Source organism: Ambystoma mexicanum, chromosome 6p, assembly GCF_040938575.1.
Source record: "Ambystoma mexicanum isolate Mex_15411 chromosome 6p, UKY_AmexF1_1, whole genome shotgun sequence".
Lineage (NCBI taxonomy): Eukaryota > Metazoa > Chordata > Amphibia > Caudata > Ambystomatidae > Ambystoma > Ambystoma mexicanum.
The window spans coordinates 1,059,082,729-1,059,104,889 of record NC_090935.1 but is presented as its reverse complement, the minus strand read 5'-3'; the positions used below and the strand labels follow the sequence as shown (position 1 = coordinate 1,059,104,889).

General features: G+C 43.2%; 1 protein-coding gene across 1 annotated transcript in view; it reads left to right on the top strand.

Moving 5' to 3' along the window:
• Nucleotides 1–22,161, top strand: part of LOC138510182 (kelch domain-containing protein 3-like) — a 1,131,537-nt gene that overhangs the window by 579,559 nt on the left and 529,817 nt on the right. Inside the window, exons 11-12 of the mRNA XM_069625668.1 lie at nt 3,207–3,288; nt 20,948–21,033. Of these exons, the coding sequence (XP_069481769.1) occupies nt 3,207–3,288; nt 20,948–21,033 (168 nt within the window). The remainder of the gene's footprint in view (nt 1–3,206; nt 3,289–20,947; nt 21,034–22,161) is intronic.

Below are 22,161 nucleotides of genomic sequence, written 5' to 3'. Positions count from 1 at the left end.
ATTTGAAAAGGGTCATAAACTAAAGAGATGTCCAAAGTCCAACTCTTAGTTTAGTGCGCTGCAAGAGCTCCCTGGCATCTACCCGGGAGAAGGTTTATTCAGTGTTTCTCACATAGGGTTAGGGAAAGCTCTACAAGAATGTTATGCAACTGAAAAGGAGATGAACATAGGCAAATTAGAGAAAGGCAGGATGAGCGCGGTAAAGCATGTGGATGGGTATAGTCTAAAAATCTCTGGTTCATAGTAGGTCCCTCGTCCAGTAACAAACACATCTCCCAGTCATCTACCCAGGACAGTATTCATCTAGTTACTCAAAGTCTCTGGGTTCAGAGAGTCCCTGCCTTCTTCTTTTAATGATGCTGTCCTCGTTGTGGTTGGAGTCTTTGTCCTGGCTATATCTTGATGCTCAGCGTGTACCAAGTTGATGTCTTGGTTGTAGAAGGATGAGGTGGTGGCCTCACAACAACTATCAAGGAAAGATGCTAATGGGACTCCTCTTGCCCTAGAGTTTTCTTGGTAACCAAACTGGTTGGTATTCTCCCTCCTAAATGGTACTTGGAGGTAAGATTTAGTGTGCTTCCCCCTATATGGGTTTTTCGAGTGCCAGCAAGACTCCTTTATTTGGCTAGTGTGCTGCTTTTCCACTGGGATCCAGGGTAGGTAGGCAACGGACTCGAACAGGATGGAGATGCTTTACAGCAAATTCTGCCCTGCCGCAGCACAGTTCCGTCTTGAGGCCCACAACCTGGAGGCGACCACATCCAAGCACTCGCCAAAAGGTGATCAAGAGCGAGGGCTCTTTCTGTCGTCCACAAGCAGTGCTTCAGGAAACTCGGATAAGCAAGACTACAAGATTAATGTATGCACTCTGTGCGAAAACAGCCCAACCCTCACATTCTGTTGACAGGCTGTGCAAATGGTTTTATATGTCTCGTGATTCACAGACCTTTTTATATGTAAGTCTCTTAGGTTCGTGATTGTGACAAATGAAAAGAGCAGGGAGCCCAATTCGCATGACTTTCTCAGAAGGGCTTCAAGCTGAATCCCTTTCACAGACATATTTCAAACATAGAATAATGTCATTCTTATGTTCCCAAAATGCTCTTTGCTGCTATGTATATCACTGGCATTGGATTCCTTGAAGAGATAGGGCCTTGTCCGACTTTGACTGCGACTCCACCCCTCAGCCCATCCACTTATCACCCCACTCAACACACAAAGGGGGAGGGAGGTGTCCCAGAGCATGTTCTGTCCTTTTCCAGCACTGTTCGCAGGCTGTACTTTCAGCAAGGTTTAATTACTGGGTGTGGCGGTCTCACTGCTCCCACTAGGGATGGGACTATAACTCCAAGCTTTACTCTCAGAGTTTCAGGGATCTTGGGGTATGGTCTTCCAGCAATCTCTGAGCCCAGGTTGGCAGTGCCTGGCCTGTCCTCTCAACCTGACTCCTCCTAAACCCTGGCTCCACTGGTCTATCGAACCTTCCCTTCTCATTTCCTTTATGTGGTTGGCCCTCATTGGCAAACGCAGTACAAACTCTCCTTCTTGCTATAATCTCACAACTTGGCCTTCTTGGCTCACGCAACACATGTTCTTCTTTCAGACTCCCACTCTTACACCACTCTCTATCAGGAACACAGTTCTCTGACCCACACAGTGAGGAGGTTTCTGTCTCCAGTTATACAGATATTTATGAAGTGATTGACCAAATGAGGGCCCTGATTTGTGTGTTTGTTTCCCCTGAGGTGTGCGGTTGAAGATTGACCTGAGCTAAACGATTCCACCACCTTCCAATATCAATGGCCACTATAGGTCACCTCCCACAGGTGTGCTGCACCATGGGCCAAAGTTAGAACGGCTCCGTCCACCATCAGGCAGTGTAAGCTTGGCAGCCTGCACACCTGGACATTCCAGCCTCTCTGTGCCCCTATTCACTGCAAGAGATTGTTGTGACTGCAGTAGGATTTCTGTTTGGGTTGTCTGGTCTGGAGTCCACACCTGTTCCGTGTATGTACCCGGGGCCTGTGCACATGCACAGTGAAAATTTACTTGCGATTGTTACCAATGTAACACGCTTATTTTGGGGGCGATTATCAAAGTGTTTTTTTCCCAGCAGGTTAGCTCGCATTAGGTCCTGGAACTGTGTTTTGTTGTTTTATGTTATGTTGATGTGATTTATACTATGCACTGGTGCCATTTTCACGGTTTCCAGGCGCCCCGGGTGGTGCCATTTTTTCCCCTCCATAAAACATATAACCCCTTGTCTGAACGAGGTCCTCTTGCCCTGCTAGGCGCTAACTGCATGCCTAAGTCTACTAAGGGAAGGCTAGGGGAGCTCTGGGGGGCAACTCACTTCACCCACCAGAGGTTGCATTATTGAGCAGGTGGCTGCATCGGGCCCCCAGGCTTCTCCAGCCTTCCCCTAAGGGCAACAAAAAGGGGACCTCATCGGATATGTTGAAACTATCGATCTAAAAATGACATGAGTGGGGAGTTAGCACTGGCAATTATATTTGTGGTATGACCGTGCAAACCGCTCCATCTTGGCCAGGAGGGTGTTTGTATTGCTCCCCCTTTGTACAATGTTAAAGGAGAATCAAAAATGTCAGGTCACACTTGTAGTGGTGCAGTCTGACATTCTCCTAAGGTGTGCACCCTCTTTCATCGGATTCCCATAAGCACTTTATTATTTTTCCCATTCTTTTCGTTTCATTTTTCTCCTTTTCAATTTTGCATTTTATCTCCTGCTTGCACTAAAGGCCCTGGCGGAAAGTATTGAATACAAATCAGATCCAGCTCCATTGTATGCTAAGCAAGCACTTCTGCACTCAGGCTCAAGATAGCTCTGTGAACGTGAAACCATTATTGACAATATGTGTGTCTAATAAAAGGCCTAATCACAGCACAACAGAAGCATTTGTCCGCACAGATGCCTCAATGTATCTAGCAAAATAAGCTCTGCAGTGCCCAATAGCATCATTTGGAGTCGCTGTGGAAGATGACTAAGCAGACAGGCGATACATGTCACTGTTCTCAGCCTCCCACGCTCCTGTGCAACCATCCTGCGCAGCCTGCCACGGTGACCTTTTGCTCGAGCCGCATCGCTCAATATAGAAGTATGATTCCGTAGACGTGTTTATTTTAGGTATGCACGTCATTTCCTGCGCTGGATGACAATGACCATTAAGAAAGCCCTTTCTTTACAGGATATTTACGTATTTGGAGGAACATATGAGTGTGAAGATGGGAAGAAAACACCAAGAAATGATATCTTGAAACTAAGCCTCGGTAAGTACCACTTAATTCCAGGAAGTCTGTGACGTCCTGTCGTTGCTTTGTGCTGTGATGTAATGATGTAGAGACATTTTATTTTTCACTTCAGACTTGTATCAAATCACTGGTTTACAGAGTCTGCCTCTCGCATTCGTGAGTCCTACGTGGAACAGTGCTAGTAGTCGTGGTGCCCACACTTGTACCAGCATGGAATTAGCTGGAAAGCAGTGCAACGTTGTTAACATCTTCTTCTAGAGTCCTTAATTCAAAGAAAACCATGGGACGTCTCTGGGGTCTCCTGCTGGGGGAGGAGGACGGCGCGCTGAATAACAACAGCCTGTGTTATCATGTATGCTGAGTAGTTCATTGCAATATCTTTCAGCACTAGGTATATCCTATATGCACACCTCACTATGTACATGTGCGCGAGGAAAGGGGAAACGATGATAGTCAAAAGGACTTCTGCAAAGACATTCAAGTCACTGGGAGACTTAGGCCCTTACTTTAATCTGGGTGGCTGCAGCTTCTTAGATTGGCACCTGGACGGCCACCAGAACAGAAGGCATTTCTTGCTTCTCATGCTGCCCTCTGGCTGTCAATGATATTCAGCAGGGGAGGTCCACGCAATGGTGCATCTACCGCCTAGTGGTTCTTCTCCACCGTCTGCTGTCCTTGTCAGCACACGCACAACATGGGGCGAGTTGCTAAGAAAGGGCGGGTAAGCTCTCTTTGCTGCCGTGGTCCATAGTCCAGTTGTAGTGGATTGTGGGCGTGTACCACAAGAGCTCAGGTGGGAGTGACTGCTGGTAGTGTGTTGCTTGGTTCCGACTTCAGCACAAAGCCTCTAACCAGTAAGCAGCCCTGCTGCCAGAGTTGGCTCGCACAGATAAAGTGCTACTGCGCTGTGGGGCAGATCTACCATAAAGCTAAATGTAGAACAACCTACACTCATCCTTATACTTAAGTATGCCACAGCCCCGGTGATAAGAAGACGCCATTCGTACAGTCCAGATTTTAAGGGGGACCATAATGTGCTGCCACAATTTAAATCCGGTTATGTAAGTTGTCTTCTACCACTATTGGCCTCACTGTGTGCAGACCAGTAAGAAAGGGGAGAGGGCCATCAGCAGGAGAGGCAGATGCAAAATTGTGGTGTTGATGTGTTCCCCTCGGAAGTACCCAACCAATCTGCTTCCTATGAGTGACTCAGGTTTAGGCAGTGTTTGCCTCACCATCTCTCTTTTGATCGCTGAGAATGTCACCAGATTCTTATTTTGCAGACACATGTTCTTTCTGTTGTTTTCATTCGTTCCAAACACCACTTTCTAGCCCCAATCAGGACAGCATCTACGTGGATTGTGGTTGGGTAACCCATGCACGTGGGGTCAAACTCTCAATGGAAAAATATCTTTATGCTCTTCAGGCATGATACAATACTTAGTGTAGGGGCAAATGTAGAAGAAACCTATGCAATCCCTGTGAGGAAAATGTGGGACTGGTTTTGTGTCATCAAAAACTAGCTATAAATCAATCATTTCCATGTTGTCTCAGTGTCTCTCAGAGGTGCGTGGCATGTTCTATTGATAATATCATCAAGATGGCCACCTAGAGGATTCAGACCAGCTTTGCTGCCTCTGGCAAACACTGAATTGTGAATAGTACATGCAAATGTCATTTGTGTACTCAAGTAAGGCTAGCACCTGGTAGGTTGTAGGGTCAGTTTTGTAAGAATTAGCAAGGGCACTAATCATGTTCCCTTTGTGGCATGAGGGAATCGGGAGACGGACAAGGAGACATGAGTTTCGACATAGAAAAGACCTAATCTTTTCCAAAACCTATTACTAATCCTGCCCTACTCTAAAACAGCACCAAGTAAAAGGGTGCCTATCAGGATTTAGGACATCTAAACATGAATATAGTCCTCAGTCTGGAATCCTATTCTGACCTAGGTTCTTTCCCTATCTCTCAAAAAAGGAACCACAAATCAACAGAGACATGCTTTTGGGTCCTTGCCCAAAGGAAGGGATGGCTGCTGGTTTCTGACCCTCACCCATTTGTTTATCAAAGGCCCTTGCCTGTGTCCACAGTGGCAGTTTATATAGTTTGTACAGTGCTGGAGTGCCATCTTGGGACTCCAGCGAGGCCTCTCTGCTTCTCCTTTAAACTAGTGTGTCTCACAATCCTTCTCCATTTGGGGAGATTTTTCATCTTTCTCCTCCCCCATTCTGGGGTTAGCTCAGTCGCCTCCTCTCTGCGGCTCTTCTCTTTCTGATTCCCCACTCTTTGGCTCTCTCAGTCTCTTCCCCCCTTCTCTGTGGCTCTGCTCTTTCTCATTCCCCACTGTGAGGTTCTTTCCTCCTTTCTTTGATTATCTCCCCACTCTGGTGCTTCTCAGTTCTTTTCCCACACCAGGGTTTGTCTCTGCCACCTTCCCCACTCTGGGACTTCTCTCTTCTATCCCCACTCTGGGGTTCCTCTCTCTCTCTTCCGTCCCACTCAGGTACTTCTGTTGTTCTGCTGCTTTTCAGCTCTTCTTTTTCTTTTGTCACTTTGCCGCCTGCTTCCCATTTCTCTGGTGCCACTGCATACATGTATGTGATGAGCGGTTCTCCCTGGCAGGGATGTGTAGTCCGCCCACCCTTCATCTTGCCGAAGAGTCCCTTGCATGATTTCTAGCCGGCACCTTTTCTTCATTCCTGCTTGCTCGGCATGGGAACATGTAGGTGGCTCCTCCTCAGGGCTCTCCCTCAGCTCTCTGAGGTATTCCATTCTCACTCAGGCTGCCACGTTGCATGGTTCCGGTTATTCATCTGCAGGGCCTTGTCACACTGTCCAAGTGTAGACTTATGTGCACAACACCACGTTAGGCATTCTCTCTCTTCTAGAGTCCTCTCACTCAGTGTATAATGCGGCACAATTGAGCTCTTTGGGCTTTATGGATACTCCTTCCTGATTGGTTCCTCTTCTGCTGTGTCTTCAGGAGGTAGGCCTTTCCACCGTTCTGCTGTTTTCCATGAGGAGGCTTCAATAATGTTTGGGTCAGAATCTGAGCCAGCCATTATTAAAAGGGTTTATAGGGTTCTCATGAACCTTAGTTCCTACATACCACATAAATGTGTTGGTGTCTGGGGGAAGAGATGGTGACTTAAGTCCCTCTCTGGGGTTTTCCTTTCCCCTAAGGGGGAGCCAATTGCAGAGAGATCCTGCTTAGTCTGTACCGCAGGGGGTGTTAAACATTGTGGACTCCCCTCCCTAGTCCCAAAGGTGTGGCTCCCCCTTGGGGGGAGGTGGTGAGCTCCTTGGATTCATCACACCTTATTAAGGACCCTGTTTCCTTTTTGGTTTGTGATATTCTTTCATAATGAAGATGATTGTGATATTGTTCCATGATTTACAAACTGGTGCATTTGGTTAGTGTTGTCACACTCTATCATGGCTGGTTGTTGGATACTCCCTCTTCTTGTCACATGGTCAGCAGTGTATAATTGATTTGGAGCTGAGTTGCAACTCTTCAACTCCTCCATACTGCTGTGAATTACCATGCCTGTGGAATCCGGTTCTCCATTCTTCTGCAATTCTTGGTAGTTTGGTCCTGTTCTATTAATGGATTTGACTTTTCCCCCCAATTTATGTGTTCCATTTTGCTGTTCCGTATTCTAAAAGGTTTTAGGGCAGCTTTGAAAATGATCTTTCCTTTCTTCTAGGTAAAAGGGACAGGGCTATCTAGCTCCTTATTATATTGTGTGACCATTGTTTTGATCTATCCCATTTTTCTTAATGTATCCCAGCCAAGCTTCACTTAGCAGCCATAACTCCCCTCTATCCTACTCTCTAGAACTGAGCCTAATGACTTTCTTTCTGTAGGATTCCTAAAAGGTATATTTGTGTGCCATCCACATTTTGGGTTTTCTATAACCTGATTTATCAATGTACACAGTTGTCCTAGTTGTGCATCATAAGGTTTCTCTGGAATTTCTCATTCCACCTTTGGGATCACATGTACCTTTTTTGAATTTCCACTTTTCTGTGCAATATATTGCCACTAAACCCTTCCTATGATGAAGGGCTTAAGTCTAGAAAGCATGTTATTGATACTTTTAAGTCCACGTTACCCGTCCCTCACTGTTAGGTGTTAAAACACCCTCACCCATATGATCCCTGATTGGCATTGGTGAATGGCGTACAGGGAAGTCCCAAGATGTTTCCGGTGGGCCTCTGCACCAGGGGCATCTTTTGAGTGGGAAGAAGTAAGTCATTTGTTGCAAAGCTCCACTATATGTTTATATGGGGTCAATTTGAAAACTATTTCCAGGGCCACTTTTGGTTCCAGGTCCAGCGTTGCTGATTGGTGACCTCATTCTAATAGATGCCTCACATTGAACTAGCTACTCTGACACCTGAACTGGTCGCTGCACATGCACATCCGGCTCTCTCAGGGTAAAGCATGTATACCTTCCACTGCTTTGTGGGGTATTCTCTCAGGGTATTCTTAAGGAGCTAAATCAGTTTTCACTGCCAGCATTTCGTTTGGGGAGCCAGCTTCCTCCACACGCAGTCTTCTTTTTGGATGCCTTCAGCTATCCTAGAGCAGCTCTCTAATAATAGCTTGTTGTTTACTGTTGCACAGGCATATTATTTCCCCCAGATTAATAAATGATAGAATTGGGTTGGGTGAAGAATCAAGTCGCCCAGAGCTTTACCCTCTGAGTAAGGCAGTTTGGCCGCACCACAAGACCAGAAAGAGGGGATTACGTAATTTGATTTATTTTATCGCTTAATTCAGCCTATATCAAACCTTGTGACGTGCATTAAAATACATTACATCAAACACAAAAACTGGAGAACAATAAAAAAGCGTCAGAGAAGAAACACTGCAGCAAAAAAAGAACATATCCCCTCAGCATACAAAATATATCAGATCACTTGTCTCATTACATATTTACATCAAATGGCTTTCCACATATGAAGAACTGCTAAATCGCCCAATTTGAAAATGCTGGAGTCACAAATATTATTGTTCTGTTTATGGTATGAATTCCATGTTCTTCCAAAGAGAGTGTTAAACAAGTCATTGTAGGACCATTTAGGTGTTCTCATGTTGATAACAAGTGTCTTCATGCCTCAGCCTCAGGACTGCAGTCTGCCCAAGCTGTCTGCTTTAGGAAGACTCTTCCACCACCACATGCTTCTCTCATTTTCAGCTGGTTCCATCGGAAATTGATGGAACATTTGCCTACATTCTCTTTCTGGAACCTCTGCAAGACATGCTTAAACATGCTTACATTTATATGAACTTTCAACAGGTCTGCTGCATCTTTCTTGCTCATCAAATGTGACAAGTCCCTAGCCTTAGCCTTAGCCTCAACACACAGTATCTTCTTGACATTGTCCTGGAATTTGACTCACAATACTCTCAGGCTGGCCCATCCGGCTCATGTGGTACATTCCATTATCCTAGCACGACTGGGTCACAAACAAAATGTCAAGTAAAAACGGAACCCCATATTAACTTGAAGCAACGCTAGGTGGATTATCTGCAGAAGCACAGGTAGGCTTCAATGTCCTTGTCTTTTAAAGAGCATTCTGCTATTTTGAACCAGATGTAATATTGTGGTTGCCCTTTTCGTAAAAATGTCCCTCGAACTTTAAATAGTAAGTCGTTCTTGATGGAATTCATACAGCTGCCCCAAACAAAAGGGAGAGGTCACTTTCCAACAGAATGCTGTGAGTAAGCCAATCATTGTCAGAGCATCATAACGGCAGCAGTATTTCGCTTGGATGCCAGTGATGTATGCTACTTTGTTCCTCCTTGCATGTATGAGTGGTTTCCAAGCACACTACAGTGTCCAAACATGGATATTCAGTGATTTTGTATTTTGTATTTTGTTTATTATTTATATCGCGCACCTGACCCTGGGGTAACTGGACGCTGGAGTGATGGTATGCAACTTGATTCAGCCTGTGAACCTTGCGAATCTAGGCTTGGACATCCTGCAAAAAAAAGTGCTGCTTCTTAAAATTCATTGTGAGAACATCATGGCCATAGTCTTTCTTCAGAGTGTGCATGTCCACTTCTATGTTGTCTATCAAGATCCTATTATCTGCATAAAAAAGATGTACCTAATGAGGGTGAAATTAGAGAGGTGTGGTAGTAATGAGAATGTTGGATCAGAGGAGTGAGAAAGAGCTATACACATGGGCTGAATAGACATAAACAGTGACAGAGGAAACATATCCATATTGACATATAGGTTTTTTTTTCTTATCATCTGCCCTTTTGACATTCTGTCTGTGAGGGCTGCATAAACAGTATGTGAAATTGAAGAATAAGAGTGAGCTAAGCTAATCTACAATTGGCAGAACTGGTCAGCGGTGCCTTCTGGATACTTGTTAGCCAATCCTATTGAATCTAAACCTGCATCGTGGCTTAATTGGCTAAATGAATACACAGGGTTTACAAAATATTTGCCAAAATACATACGTTCTGTGATGAATCTGAGGATGTTGTCCCTTCTCCCCTAGGGGGGACCTTTCCCATGGTGCAAGGGCGGTGCATCCACAGTACAATAGTCCCCCTTTGGGTGGTGCACAGGGGGAGTACCACAAGGGAGAAGAAGCCCGTTGTTGGATTAGGGGCAAACATTCCCAGAGAACGCAATAGATTTCCGCTTTGTCACCCCTTTCCTCTTTGCCAAAGTCAGATCCTCCTTCCCTTAGTACAAACAGTGCTATTATCTTCTGTTGTATAGCAAGCCAACTAACACACAAGAGAATCCCACTGGCCTTCCATTTATGTGTAATACAAGTACTGGGAAGATGAAGATGGCTAGGAGTGTGAAGATTGATCCTTGGAACTGTGGTGAGCATTCTAGTCTCCCGCTGAACCTGATTGGGACAAACTCATTCAAAATATATGAGGGAATCCAGGTGAGAGAGATCCCCTGTCCTGAAAGGAACTGTCAGCGAAGCTGTAATACTGACTGCAAGACGGAAGAGCAGAACGCCATGCACAGAGAAGGGAGAAGGACCGAGCGTAGTCCAAGAGGTAAGGTCTACACGTGTTGGTGCCCAAATAACCCTCTGGGCGTTCCAGGATCTCAGGAGTCACCAGCTAAAGAAAAGGCACTCCGGGAGAAGCGAATAGCACAGTGAGACCATCGAAAGAAAGCACCCAAAAGCTGCTGGAGCCTCGTGCAGCTGTTCTGCTGCTCGGAAGACTCAGATCAAGCACAAAGGACGCAGGCAGGCTGAGAGGGACTAGAGGCCCAGGGAAGCCGGGGAACGAGTACAGAGAGCCAAATAAGAGGGTCTGGGACCGTGAGTAGATACTGCGAGTCTGGTTCCTACACGCATATGCTGAGAATAGCAGAATAAGAGGGTCTGGGACTCCAAAAGTAAAACAGACAGAATCCTACGCTTGGCAGGAGAGTAAACCAAGCTGTCACAATTCAGAACTGCAAGTCTGGGACATGCATTTATGAGAGCCAAAGGCTAAGGTGAACTTATCTGAAAGAAGACCGGGTCTGGGACCCAGCAAGATAAAGAGTTCTGTGGTACATCATTGTGAAAGCTTTAAAAGGGCCAGGGAAAGGAAGACACATCCCTCGGCTAAAACAATATAGTTTTGGATTCTGTGAAAGTCTATAAAGTAGCCAGGAACAGGGACATACTTGGCTTGGCATATGGAAATTTTGCTTATGCTGTTGTGAACTTTCAAGAAAACCACATAATAAGGAGACACCCTCCTAGTTAGTTAAGTGGAAGAAGACGGAATCCAGGGAATGGAGCCATTCCCTGAAATTACAACATTGTTTCTTTTGGAAAGAACATTTGTTTATTTCTTAAACGATCAGAGTCATTTGGAACTTTTGGACATGATAGTGACAGACTATTTGTTGGACTTCCTAATGTTTTCATTCGTTTCATTTGAGGCAGGGAAACCCCTCTTAGCTTTAGGGACAGAAAGGCATTATACAAACACTCTTTTTGTGTTAAATAAAGGTTTATGACCCACAATATGTCACCTCACTGTCCGAGATTTACTTCTGCACCCTTACAGTCCACAAAACATGTATAAACTGCAAGCACATTTAATAATATGAGAAGACAGCAAACCTCTGTAAGTCACTACCAAAATGGATCACTGATTGTCCTTTTTAAAATTACAGAAAAAACACACAATTCAGAATGTCTAATTACAATGCTGTATTACCCTGAGGTAATCATATATATTCGGTTTGTTACTTATCTTTGCAAATGAGTTGTCTTGATTTGTCCACATGCCTGGCCTTTTCACTCCCCTGGCAATCTGGTAAGTGGTGTGACAGCATCCAATGTGCTTTCAGTACCATACAGGCTGCACTCTTCTGTCACCACCATACCAAACACAGTATTTAGCCGAGTCCTAAAGGGGGCTTAGACACTTCCACTTACCAGTCATCACTATGTATCAAAAGGCAAGCAGCCAGGCACCTTGGTTGGAACTTGGAGGCGCTCGGTGCAGTGACTCCAGCTTTTGGATGCAAGAGCCTCAGGCAGCATCAGGTATTGGCGGAGAGGAAGTGGAGAAGCAAGTGGTCTGTCGTGGGCTACTTCACTAACTTTATTCGAGTCTGTCTACTGTGGTGACTATTGGAGGAGGAGCAACCCCTGTGGCAGCTGCCAGCTACCACCATAAAACATAATGTGCAGCGCGGAGCGCGCACGGAGAGGAAGTGGAGAAGCAAGTGGTCTGTCGTGGTCCGGCGGGAGGCCGAGGGGGCCAAAGAAAACTTTCAGAAGATCAAGTTTGCCTGCAACACCCGACCGTCACCAATTCCGTGCTACTGATCCACGGTAAAACACATAAACTGTGCTTGATTTTTTTCCCCCACTCTTTCCATCTTAACAGCCCTCTTGAGCCAAACACAGTCAAAGAAGCGAGATGACCTTAAAACCAAAATTGACTAATTCAGTGAATAATGGCGCCGAGTGTGACGAGGAAAACAGTCGTAGTCTACGCAACTCAAAGAAAGGCTGTGAAGGACTAGGCCATGGTTCCATAATACAAAGAAAGGGTGGAATACAACCCACTAATGGTTCTTCTAACAGCAGTATATGTCCCAAAAGGGCAAACAAAGAAATAGCCTCCACATATATCCATAGCCCCCCCATGCTTCCATCTGAAGTCTCCGACTTACCCGATGGCGAAGAGGAGGAAACGCCGTGTGAGGTTGGAGACACACCTCCAGTACGGGCGACTGGCGCCGAGCCACAGAGGGGCCGAGCTTCCATACCTGCCGCCGTAACATTGTTCCTGCCGCGGACTCCCGGAGGGAAGTCGAGACAGGACAACAGCGGCTCCAGGGTGGACGCTGGAGTCTCATATGCCAGGAGCCGGGCGGATAGTGAAAAGCACGGATGCACGGCGGCCGTAGCAGAGCAACTACTCGATGCGTCTGATTGCGGCGCGGGCCTACAGGGGGCGGTGCAGGAGCCGAGAGGCGAGACGAGACCAGGGTGCGGAGGGAAGGACAACGTGACGCTCAAGTACAATGGCAAACGAGATGATCCCAAGACTTGCGCAGCTACACCACAAGAGGCTGCTCGGACGGTGACTGCGCAGGTACATGTCAATGGAGACAAGCCCAGCGCGTGTGTCACAGAAATAACACCACAGCAAGACATTATGCAGCACGGCCCGGATCAAGCAGCAGACTTAACAACGGTGGCAAAAAACAGAAAAAAAAGATCACGAGAAGATAGTGAAAAAACAGCAAAAACAGTAAAAAAAAACCAAACAAAATAAAACAACGAAGAACTGCATATTCACGGGTGCTTAACAAGCACACCCAGAACTTTAATAAAGATGGTGCCATGAAAAACCCAAGTCTACAGGGGGGGAAACAATCATGCACAATGCGATACTTGACAGATTTCTTTGATTCGCAAATATTCACAAAAACCAAAAAATACACTGAACTGTCTGACGCTGAAATGTTGGCCGCCGTAAGGGATCCACTACCTCTTGCCAAGCAACGTAATTTAAACAACGTACCAAGGATAACACAGGAGATAGTGGAAACTATAGATCTCCAGTTGATAGAAGACCCTGCAGAAACAATAGCCAACCAAGAGGCACCAAAAAAGACTACAATTGCTCACAAGCAAAACGCATCCTCCAGCAGCTCCCCACCGCAGAGTCAACCCAACTCATCAGGTGAGGGAGGCGATGGAGGGGATGAAGAAAACACATCCCTCGAAAATGCGAAAGAAGTAAATAAAGAAGCACATGTGCCAGCCAAGGGAATGACGCACAAGCCTGAAGCAAAAAAACAAAATACAGATTTGGAAGCCATGCAGGAATCAACATTGGGGCAGAGTGTACCATATTCCTGCACCTCGACATCCAAGTCATATAACCCAAGTCCGCTCCAAGAGATAGACAGCAATAGCAAACCAGATTCAATAAATCCCAAAGAAAAAAAAGAAACTGACTAGTGAAATGCTCGCTGCCACAAAATCTCCAAATAAGGCTTCCTCTGAAGTAGAACATGATATACAGGGCATCCATCATGACATAAGGAACCACGCCCTGCCCTTAGCAGGCAATCTTTCATCGCTCAAACTCCCCAGAGCCGCCTTCGTGCCACAAAACTCCACGAAGAAGACTAAGTGATTATATACAGACTCCTGGCAGAGGCACCATGCCGCAGACGCCAGGTTCCAATCAAGACTCATCCTCAAGAAAAAACGCCTTGTTAAGCATAATGTCGGCAATAACAATTGCCCTTAATCCTTTCTGCAAATTGTACGAAGCGATCCTCAAGAAAAAACGCCTTGTTAAGCATAATGTCGGCAATAACAATTGCCCTTAATCCTTTCTGCAAATTGTACGAAGCGATAAACGACACAGTCAAGGACCAACAAGTCATTCAAGCCACGATCCTGACCAAAGTCTTACACCTTGAAGGATATATAACAGCCAAAGAAGACAACAACATTAATAAGGAGACGATCAGGCAACTGACAAGTGAACTAATGAATACAATTAAATCCACAATCAACACATCACATGAAACAAAAAACGTCAATGGCCTTAACACAAAGAACTCAAGCACTCAAACAAAAACATTAATCGACCTAACGTCTGACAATAACCGGTTAGAGCAGACAAAACCACCGACTCAACGTAAAAGCGCACACCACAACAAGTCGGCAGATACTCAAAAGACCTTGACCCAATGTAACGATCTCAATAATAAAATAACCAGCTTACATCAAGTTATGGCTGAGCAAAAGAAAAAAGAGGTCGAAAAAGTAGTCTTAGTACTGAACAAACTGACTATAACCAACAAAACGATTAAGGAGGTTCCAGAACTTCATATGCAATATTTGAGTCACATAACTGCAAAGAAAAAGCTGATGATTCAACCCATACATTGCCGACTAACGTTAGACATCAGCGATCGACCAACACTAGCCAACCTGAACCTGAATTGGCTACTGCGACTACTAGTAAGCGGCACGTTGCAACGACAGCCTCTCCAAAAAAGGATCAGCAAAAGGGGCCATGTGCCATTGTATCAGCAGACAACAAAGTCACCAATACTCCTCTGGAAACCTTAACCTCAGCAGGTATTTCTGATCCAGATGAGACATTAATGAATTTAAGTATATATTAAGATGAAGATTCAAATCAGCCATTTACTCCAGTTTCAACCAAGCAAGCAAAAGCGCAGAATCATCGCTCAGTTTTCAAAGCATCACCCTGGAGAACAAATAAAGACAAAAGTAACATCAAAGAGCAAAAAGAACGAGATTTTGAAACACTGGAAGACAAACGAAATCGATTATTGTACAAAATGCAGATGAGAGAACACAATCAAGTGCAAAACAACAATCCATCGCGAGAAGGGCCTTTGAAAAAAGAGGAAAAAAAAGACGCCAGTAACAACATTGATGAAAGACACAAAAACTCCAAAGAAGACAGAAAAATGATACAGCAAACAAGAGAACGGTCGAGATCTCGACATTACACACCCAAATTTAACAAGCAGCAGCAAGATCCAAAAGAAAAACATCAATTCGAAACAAAACATAACTATGACGCTAGATCACCAACAAAACCTCAGGTCGAAGCACATAACCGGCAACAAAAAAGAGGACGAACACCAAGCAAATGGCGCAATAAAGCAAATAACAACTCTCAAACCAGACCGACTTACGAGAAAAACATCTATTATAGTCAAAAAAAGAATAACCTTAGATGGTCAATCAAAATGACACAAAGATCTAACAATAAAGATGAGCTTGTTCTAAACAGGAGAACCGTACTATCAATCCTGCACCAAATTGGTAGTTTAAGAAGCCTGCAATCAGAAGACATAATTATTGTCGATCCCTGGAACAATCGACACGGTGCAGCGGCAATACTTTATTTTAAATCAGCAGTCATCCACAAACAAATCCAGACGCAGGAACATAACATCTACAAATGCAGTTTTAATGTGGAAGACGTAACAAAGTGTGAGCAACAAGTGGATATGCAAACATCTAATAAAAATCACAAAGCTACAGAAGGATTCGAGAAACGCGAGTCAGATAACAATACGTACAATAAGACAATGTCAGTAAAAAGACAGAAAAATGAAAATGGAACAGACAAGCTATATAAATCTGTTGAGGATTCAAATACACAAGACGAATCAGCCAACACCAGAGAAAACCAACGAAGAAAAAAATACGCACGGTACACCCCCTCAAATAATCAAAAAATAGTGAAAGAACAACAGCGGTCAAAAAAAAGTGAGCACAACACGATAAGAACCATAGTACAAACAGAGGGTGACTCTGCTCTGCATCAAAAGGCAAAAGCCAACCTGGCAACGAGGCTACTCTGCAACAACAATAGATTACATCTTTGTCTCCCAGCCACTCCTACACATCATAAAGTCATTCAATGTACGTTGCACTACAGCCAGTGATCATAATTTGCTAGAGACAGCATGGCAGTTACCAACCAAGCAACGCTCCCAAACAAATTTCCTACTTGAGCCAAATGCCCAAGGCACCAGGCTAAAACTAAGTGCTGCGGCTATCAACAACCTAATGTCAAAATACAATGCAAGGGCACAATTGAAAACAACTAATCCAATTGAATCTCAGCCCTTGCTAATACCACAAAGACAAGTGAAAAAAGTCTTACGTAACACAAGACAAAATACAAAGCACTTTTATAATAAGGAGCTTGTTGATAGAAGACGCATCTATAGAAGAGCTTTGCGCTTAGCAAAAAAACAATCTGTAACGCTGTATGTACATGCGAACATCAAAGGCCTGAAAATGGCTTACAAAACTTGGGTGAGACTTTACAGGCATAAACTGTACCAGGCGGATGCTGAGCAAATTACGAAAACACTAGTTACAAATAACAGCAGAGAATTCTGATCGTCGTTGAGATCCATAGACAAACCTTTGGAGAATCAAATCTTGAACAATAGCAATCAAGTAACTTGGGAAAAACATTTTGAAACAGTGTTCAAATCGGTCACTGAGGATACAACCTATAACCATTGCCTAGGGGTCGAGAAGTGGGACAACTTTGAAAACAGAGATGACATTTTGGATATCATCAAAAAACTCCAAAACTCAAGAGCACTAGGGCCGGACAGCCTGACAAACGCTGAATTAAAGACCCACCCCAATGAGTGGCCGATTTCTTGAATGCCATCTTTTAGCGCTGTGCGGACACAAGATCCATACCATCAAGACTAAGGCAACAATTATACCAATCTACAAAAAGGCCATCTCTCGGATCCATCGGATTTTCACCCAATAGCCTTACTGGATGTTATGGGCAAAGTTTACGCTACGCTTCCCCTAAAGAAATTCCAACTATGGGCTAGCTCTGCCCCATGCAATGACGATCTGCAAGCAAGTTTAAAAAAAAAATGCAGGGACAACTTGCAACATCCTAGCCTTTAACATTCTAAAAGGCAAAGCCCTACAAACGAACCAACGTCAGCTCACAGTGTTTATTGACTTCACTCAAGCGTTTGACCGTGTTGAAAGATCTCGCTTGTGGAATAAACTAAAAACCTGGAACTGCCCAGAGGGCATTCTTGCCCCAATACAAGCACTTCATCATAACACCACGTTGAGAGTGCGCTTGAGTCATAAAGGTGAATTGTCATCCAAAATTCCAAGTACCCGTGGGGTGAAGCAAGGCTGTCCACTAGCTTCAGCACTTTTTCTCGCCTATATTGGAGACATTCAAACAATGGAAGCATCAACAAGAGTTTTTCCGCCAAAGATTCGCAACACCACAATAGGACGCCTTCTTTACGCAGACAACCTCACGTTGTTCGACCAAACACAAATTGGATTGCAACGCCAACTAAACGGCCTGCTACAATATGCAAACAACAATCACCTTGAAATTAACAAAGACAAAACTAAAATGATGATTCTCCAAAAACACGAAACGACAAATAAAGACTTCAATTGGTGTTAGGGAAAAAAAATCGAGATTGTTAAATCATGTAAATATTTGGGAGTACACCTAGACAACTCACAGAATGAAATAACCATGCAACATGAGCTAAAGAAAAAAATCAAACAACTCGTGGCCCAAGCCAAGGCTGTAGACAACAAATTTGGAAAATGTTCCCTGCTGCCAATCATCAACTTCTATAAAATGAAAGTTGTACCTGCCGTCACATACGGCACTGAAGCAATGCCCACCATCCTCAAGCAAATATGGGCCAAACTGGAAGCCTTGTTTTGCCGACAGGTGCTTAACCTACCAAATTCAACCGCAGGAGTAGCAATTAGACGCAAATTAAGCCTACAGTCCTTAGAATGTACGGTAAGCTGTAACTCCATCATGCTCTTTAGAAAATGTAGAATGGAAAACAGTCACGCAATTTTCCGCATGATCAAACTTGAGATGGATGGGCAAAGATCTGACATGCTAACCAAATGGCAAAGTGAAAACCAAATCGTGCTCCAGACAATCGCTTCAGATGAGGAGGAATTAATTATAAATCCTTGCAGAGTTCTATGAAAACTCAAAGACGCGGACTGGGCAAAGACCAATGACATGGCAGCAAAATTACAACTTACATCACATCTCCCAAGCAATACAACAAAACGAAAAGAATTACAGCAGCTAATAAAGCAATTTCCAAACAAAAAAGCCTGTAATCTAATCCTTCGAGCTTGTTTGAACCTATTCAAAACTAACGAAATTCTACATATCAGAAGTCTCAGTCAATCACCGCATTGCCGATTCTGTCATGACATTACCCCTCCGCCAATTGAAACAATTCGATATCTCTTGATGGCATGTCCAGCAACCAAAGAAATCAGACAACTTTATCTGTACACCATGGTAGGATTTGATATCCTACAAGAAGAAGAGACATGGTGGCCCAGGCTCATTGGTGGTACCCGCACAGCCTGGCAAATCGCCACAGCAAAAATTTTAGAATATATTGATAGCAAGTTGCTCACCGCTGATTTCTGACTTAACTGAGCGCCCGTCCACAATTAACCAGAAACAATAAACAATCAAGAGCAGCTGAATCACCAAAGATAAAAATGGACTTTATAAGCACTTGGTGGATGGGTGTAAGCAAGAGTGGTTGCCCAATATTGTAAAAATATTATTTTGATTAAACAATAAAAACATTTTTTTTTAAAAAAAAGGCCCTAAACAGATGCCTTGTCCTTGCCTCTCAACACATTGAGTAGTCTTCTGTTTGTTATTCAATGTCCCTTCTCCTACCCAGCCCCTGGTTTCTTAAGCTTTGCAGGTTTTATCTTTGCTAGTTATGGGCACTTAACTTTTTCCTGTGTTGGCAGATTTTTGAGTATCCTTTGGTATCCTTTATGCTTCTGCTTTGCAGTATTAGAGTGATTTTTTAAGTCTATTCTGACGTTTCCTTCTACTAGCCTCACCTTCATTTACTGAGCACTTCTTTTAGTTCAGGGACAGCAAATTGGAATCAGGGAAGAAAAGGGAAGACCATACTAAATTGTCAGCAAGAAAGTCTGATATGCGCACTGGTTCATTCCGCCATTGTCACTGTATTTCATGCCATGTACAGCCGCTGTCTCCCAAATGGCTCACCCTTCTGCTGACAAAATTCTGTTGCAGGGAAAACCTCTCACATTCTTGGTTAGTATTTTAGATTTTAGATTCAAGTCATTTTTTGGACACAGATCTCTGAAGGCAGGTCAAAACCCTCAGTAATCTGACATACCACGATAACAGGTGCCTGCGACCTTTAGCTCTCCAGCTGTTTTCAACTACAACTTACATCAGCCCTTGTGAGAGAGAACTATTAAGAAAAATGTCCCTCTCAACAATCTTGCAGATGTACCTTGTAATCAAAACTAATACAGGGTCTGAGACTTACTTAGACAAGATAAACTTGAGAACAATGTGCTATGTGTATATGAAATTGAGATTTGGAACTTTGCCACTGGCGGAAATTATACACAAATGGAATAACAGCCTTACTATAAATGTGTAAATAGAGTGGAATCCAAAGCATATTTCATGCTACTATGTCCCCTATTTTTAGACTACATAAAGAGGTATATAAGTCACTGTTTATACGAGTCTGGACTAAGGACAACTGAAGAAGCCATAACATTTTGCAAAAGTACAGCTGTTGAACCTGTCATATTTGAATAGCTAGTTATACCTAGTAGCTAGTAGTAGCTAGTTATGTGTAGACATATTGGATTAGAAGATTATCAACAATGAGTGTTGCTCTGTGATCCAACTAGTTTCCTGTATATATTATACTTATGTGACATAAGTAACTGGATTATTCGATCAATTTTAAGATTATTTATCTGTTGACCAGCATTTTAAATTGTACTGTTGTTGTAATGATATCATGATCTATAATGTTAATGTAATTGATTTCGGGACCAAATCAACATCCCTAAATATCACTGGTTAAATAAGGAAGAGAAGAAAAAGTAATTATTGCTAAAAAAAAATGGTTCTGTTTTGATCGTTGATTGTTGTATACTTTTATGTGTGTATACCCGAAATAAAGTTTGAATGATTGATCAGCCCTAATCCAGCTAGTCAAATGTTAGTGATCATGGGAGTTGTACTTTAAAACATCTGGAGAATCACAGGTTGCTGACTCCTGCACCATAACTTCAGACGATGTAACTTGCACCCTTTCCACATAGTGCCACACATATAAAGAACATCAGATGATTGTGGGGTGTCTGTTGTTTCCCTGTTGTTCCTTATATTATTTGTCATCTGCATCAGTGTAATTGACCATGTTAAGTTGTTAATCTTCCCTAAAAACATGCAAAGGTTGATAGGGCAACATTTAATTTAATTGATGGCAGAGTATAGCTGTGTAGTATTTCTGAGTATGTGGTCTGGCCAATGGCCCAATGCTACTCTGTCAAAATCTTTTCAGGAGTAAAATGCTTTGTGGAAGTGCCAGCATATTTTTCAAGTTGATTAAATGTATAAGCATTCTCTTAAAGAGCCAGTGGAGTTCTACTCTAACCCGAGGTTTTGCAATTTGTCTGGTGTCACCATATGATTCCACCAGAGGCTTTGTGTGTCAAATCCTATTACTGATGACCTCAAGTGTTTCTCTAGCATTGGCCTAATACATGTTTTCTGCACCTTTTTGCGACTTGACAGCAAAGATGAAATGGAAGATGCCTCTATATGTCGGGATCCCGCCTGCCTGCAGATATGGCCATTCCGCCTTTGTTCTACACAGCCACGTAAGTGATTTGCATTCACTAGTAAATGTGTATGCCTACTACATTCTCCCTGATTATGGTTTGTGGCTCCAAGATGTTTGAGAAAGAATAAACCCTCATCTCATCATATCGTAAGCACTTTAATTACACATTTGATGTATCTTTCCCTAATGGAACAACCAAGCATCAAAGAATTGTTTCAAAACATCAATCAACAGAACAAGTATCATATATTTATTTTGACAAAGTATCTGAGTGCTTAGGGTGTCACAGTGTCTCAGTAGTAATGTGCTGAAAATGTTTTATAACTTCTTTGTCAAGTTTGACATTAGGTGACATTATCAAATTACAAACATAATTTGAAGTTCATAACATCCATAGGATTGAAAGCAGAAGGCGTGGAGATAAGATTGTATGAATTATTAACCTCTATAGCACGCTTCCTAGAACTCTATACAGAACACTATACAGATACACTGTGACAATATGATTTCAAATTCCTTCTTCTGTTTGCAAAAAACATAATTTTACCTTCAACCTGTGATTCCATGTCAAAATATGAAATAGGTAAAAAACAATTCTAGACATTCAAAAACAGGGCAAAATCGTTGAATTTTTTGAACTGATGGGAGGCAAGTAATCACCAAAAAAGTTACGGATGGAAGCTTTTGAATAAATCTGAACCACTGGCAAGTAATCAGTCATATATTGGTCCATTCAAATTATGATATCTCATTGCATTTTCTCATTTAGAACAATGTATCATATTTTCGCCAAAAGGAATCTTTTTTTTTGTTTTAATATCTGTTCAGAATAATATGGCTGACCATGGATAATGTAATCCTATTCCTTTTTTTGTTGCATATTCCACCAGTTGCTTTTGTTGGTGTTGTCCATACAGTGATTTGTTCAGTTGACAAATTTGCTCTTCAGGAGAATTTTATTGCATATCAATCTTCCTGTCATAAGACGTGTAGGAGAATAGGAGAGGGCATTGTTTTATTGTAATATCTTGCAAGTCCAAGGGAGTGGGAACTATTTTACTTTACACCTTTGAGCTATTTGCTGATAGTTGCAGGAATAAAAGATTGACGTTCTGATACACAACCTCTTAGGATAGAAAGATCAATGCTGCATAAAATCCCCCTG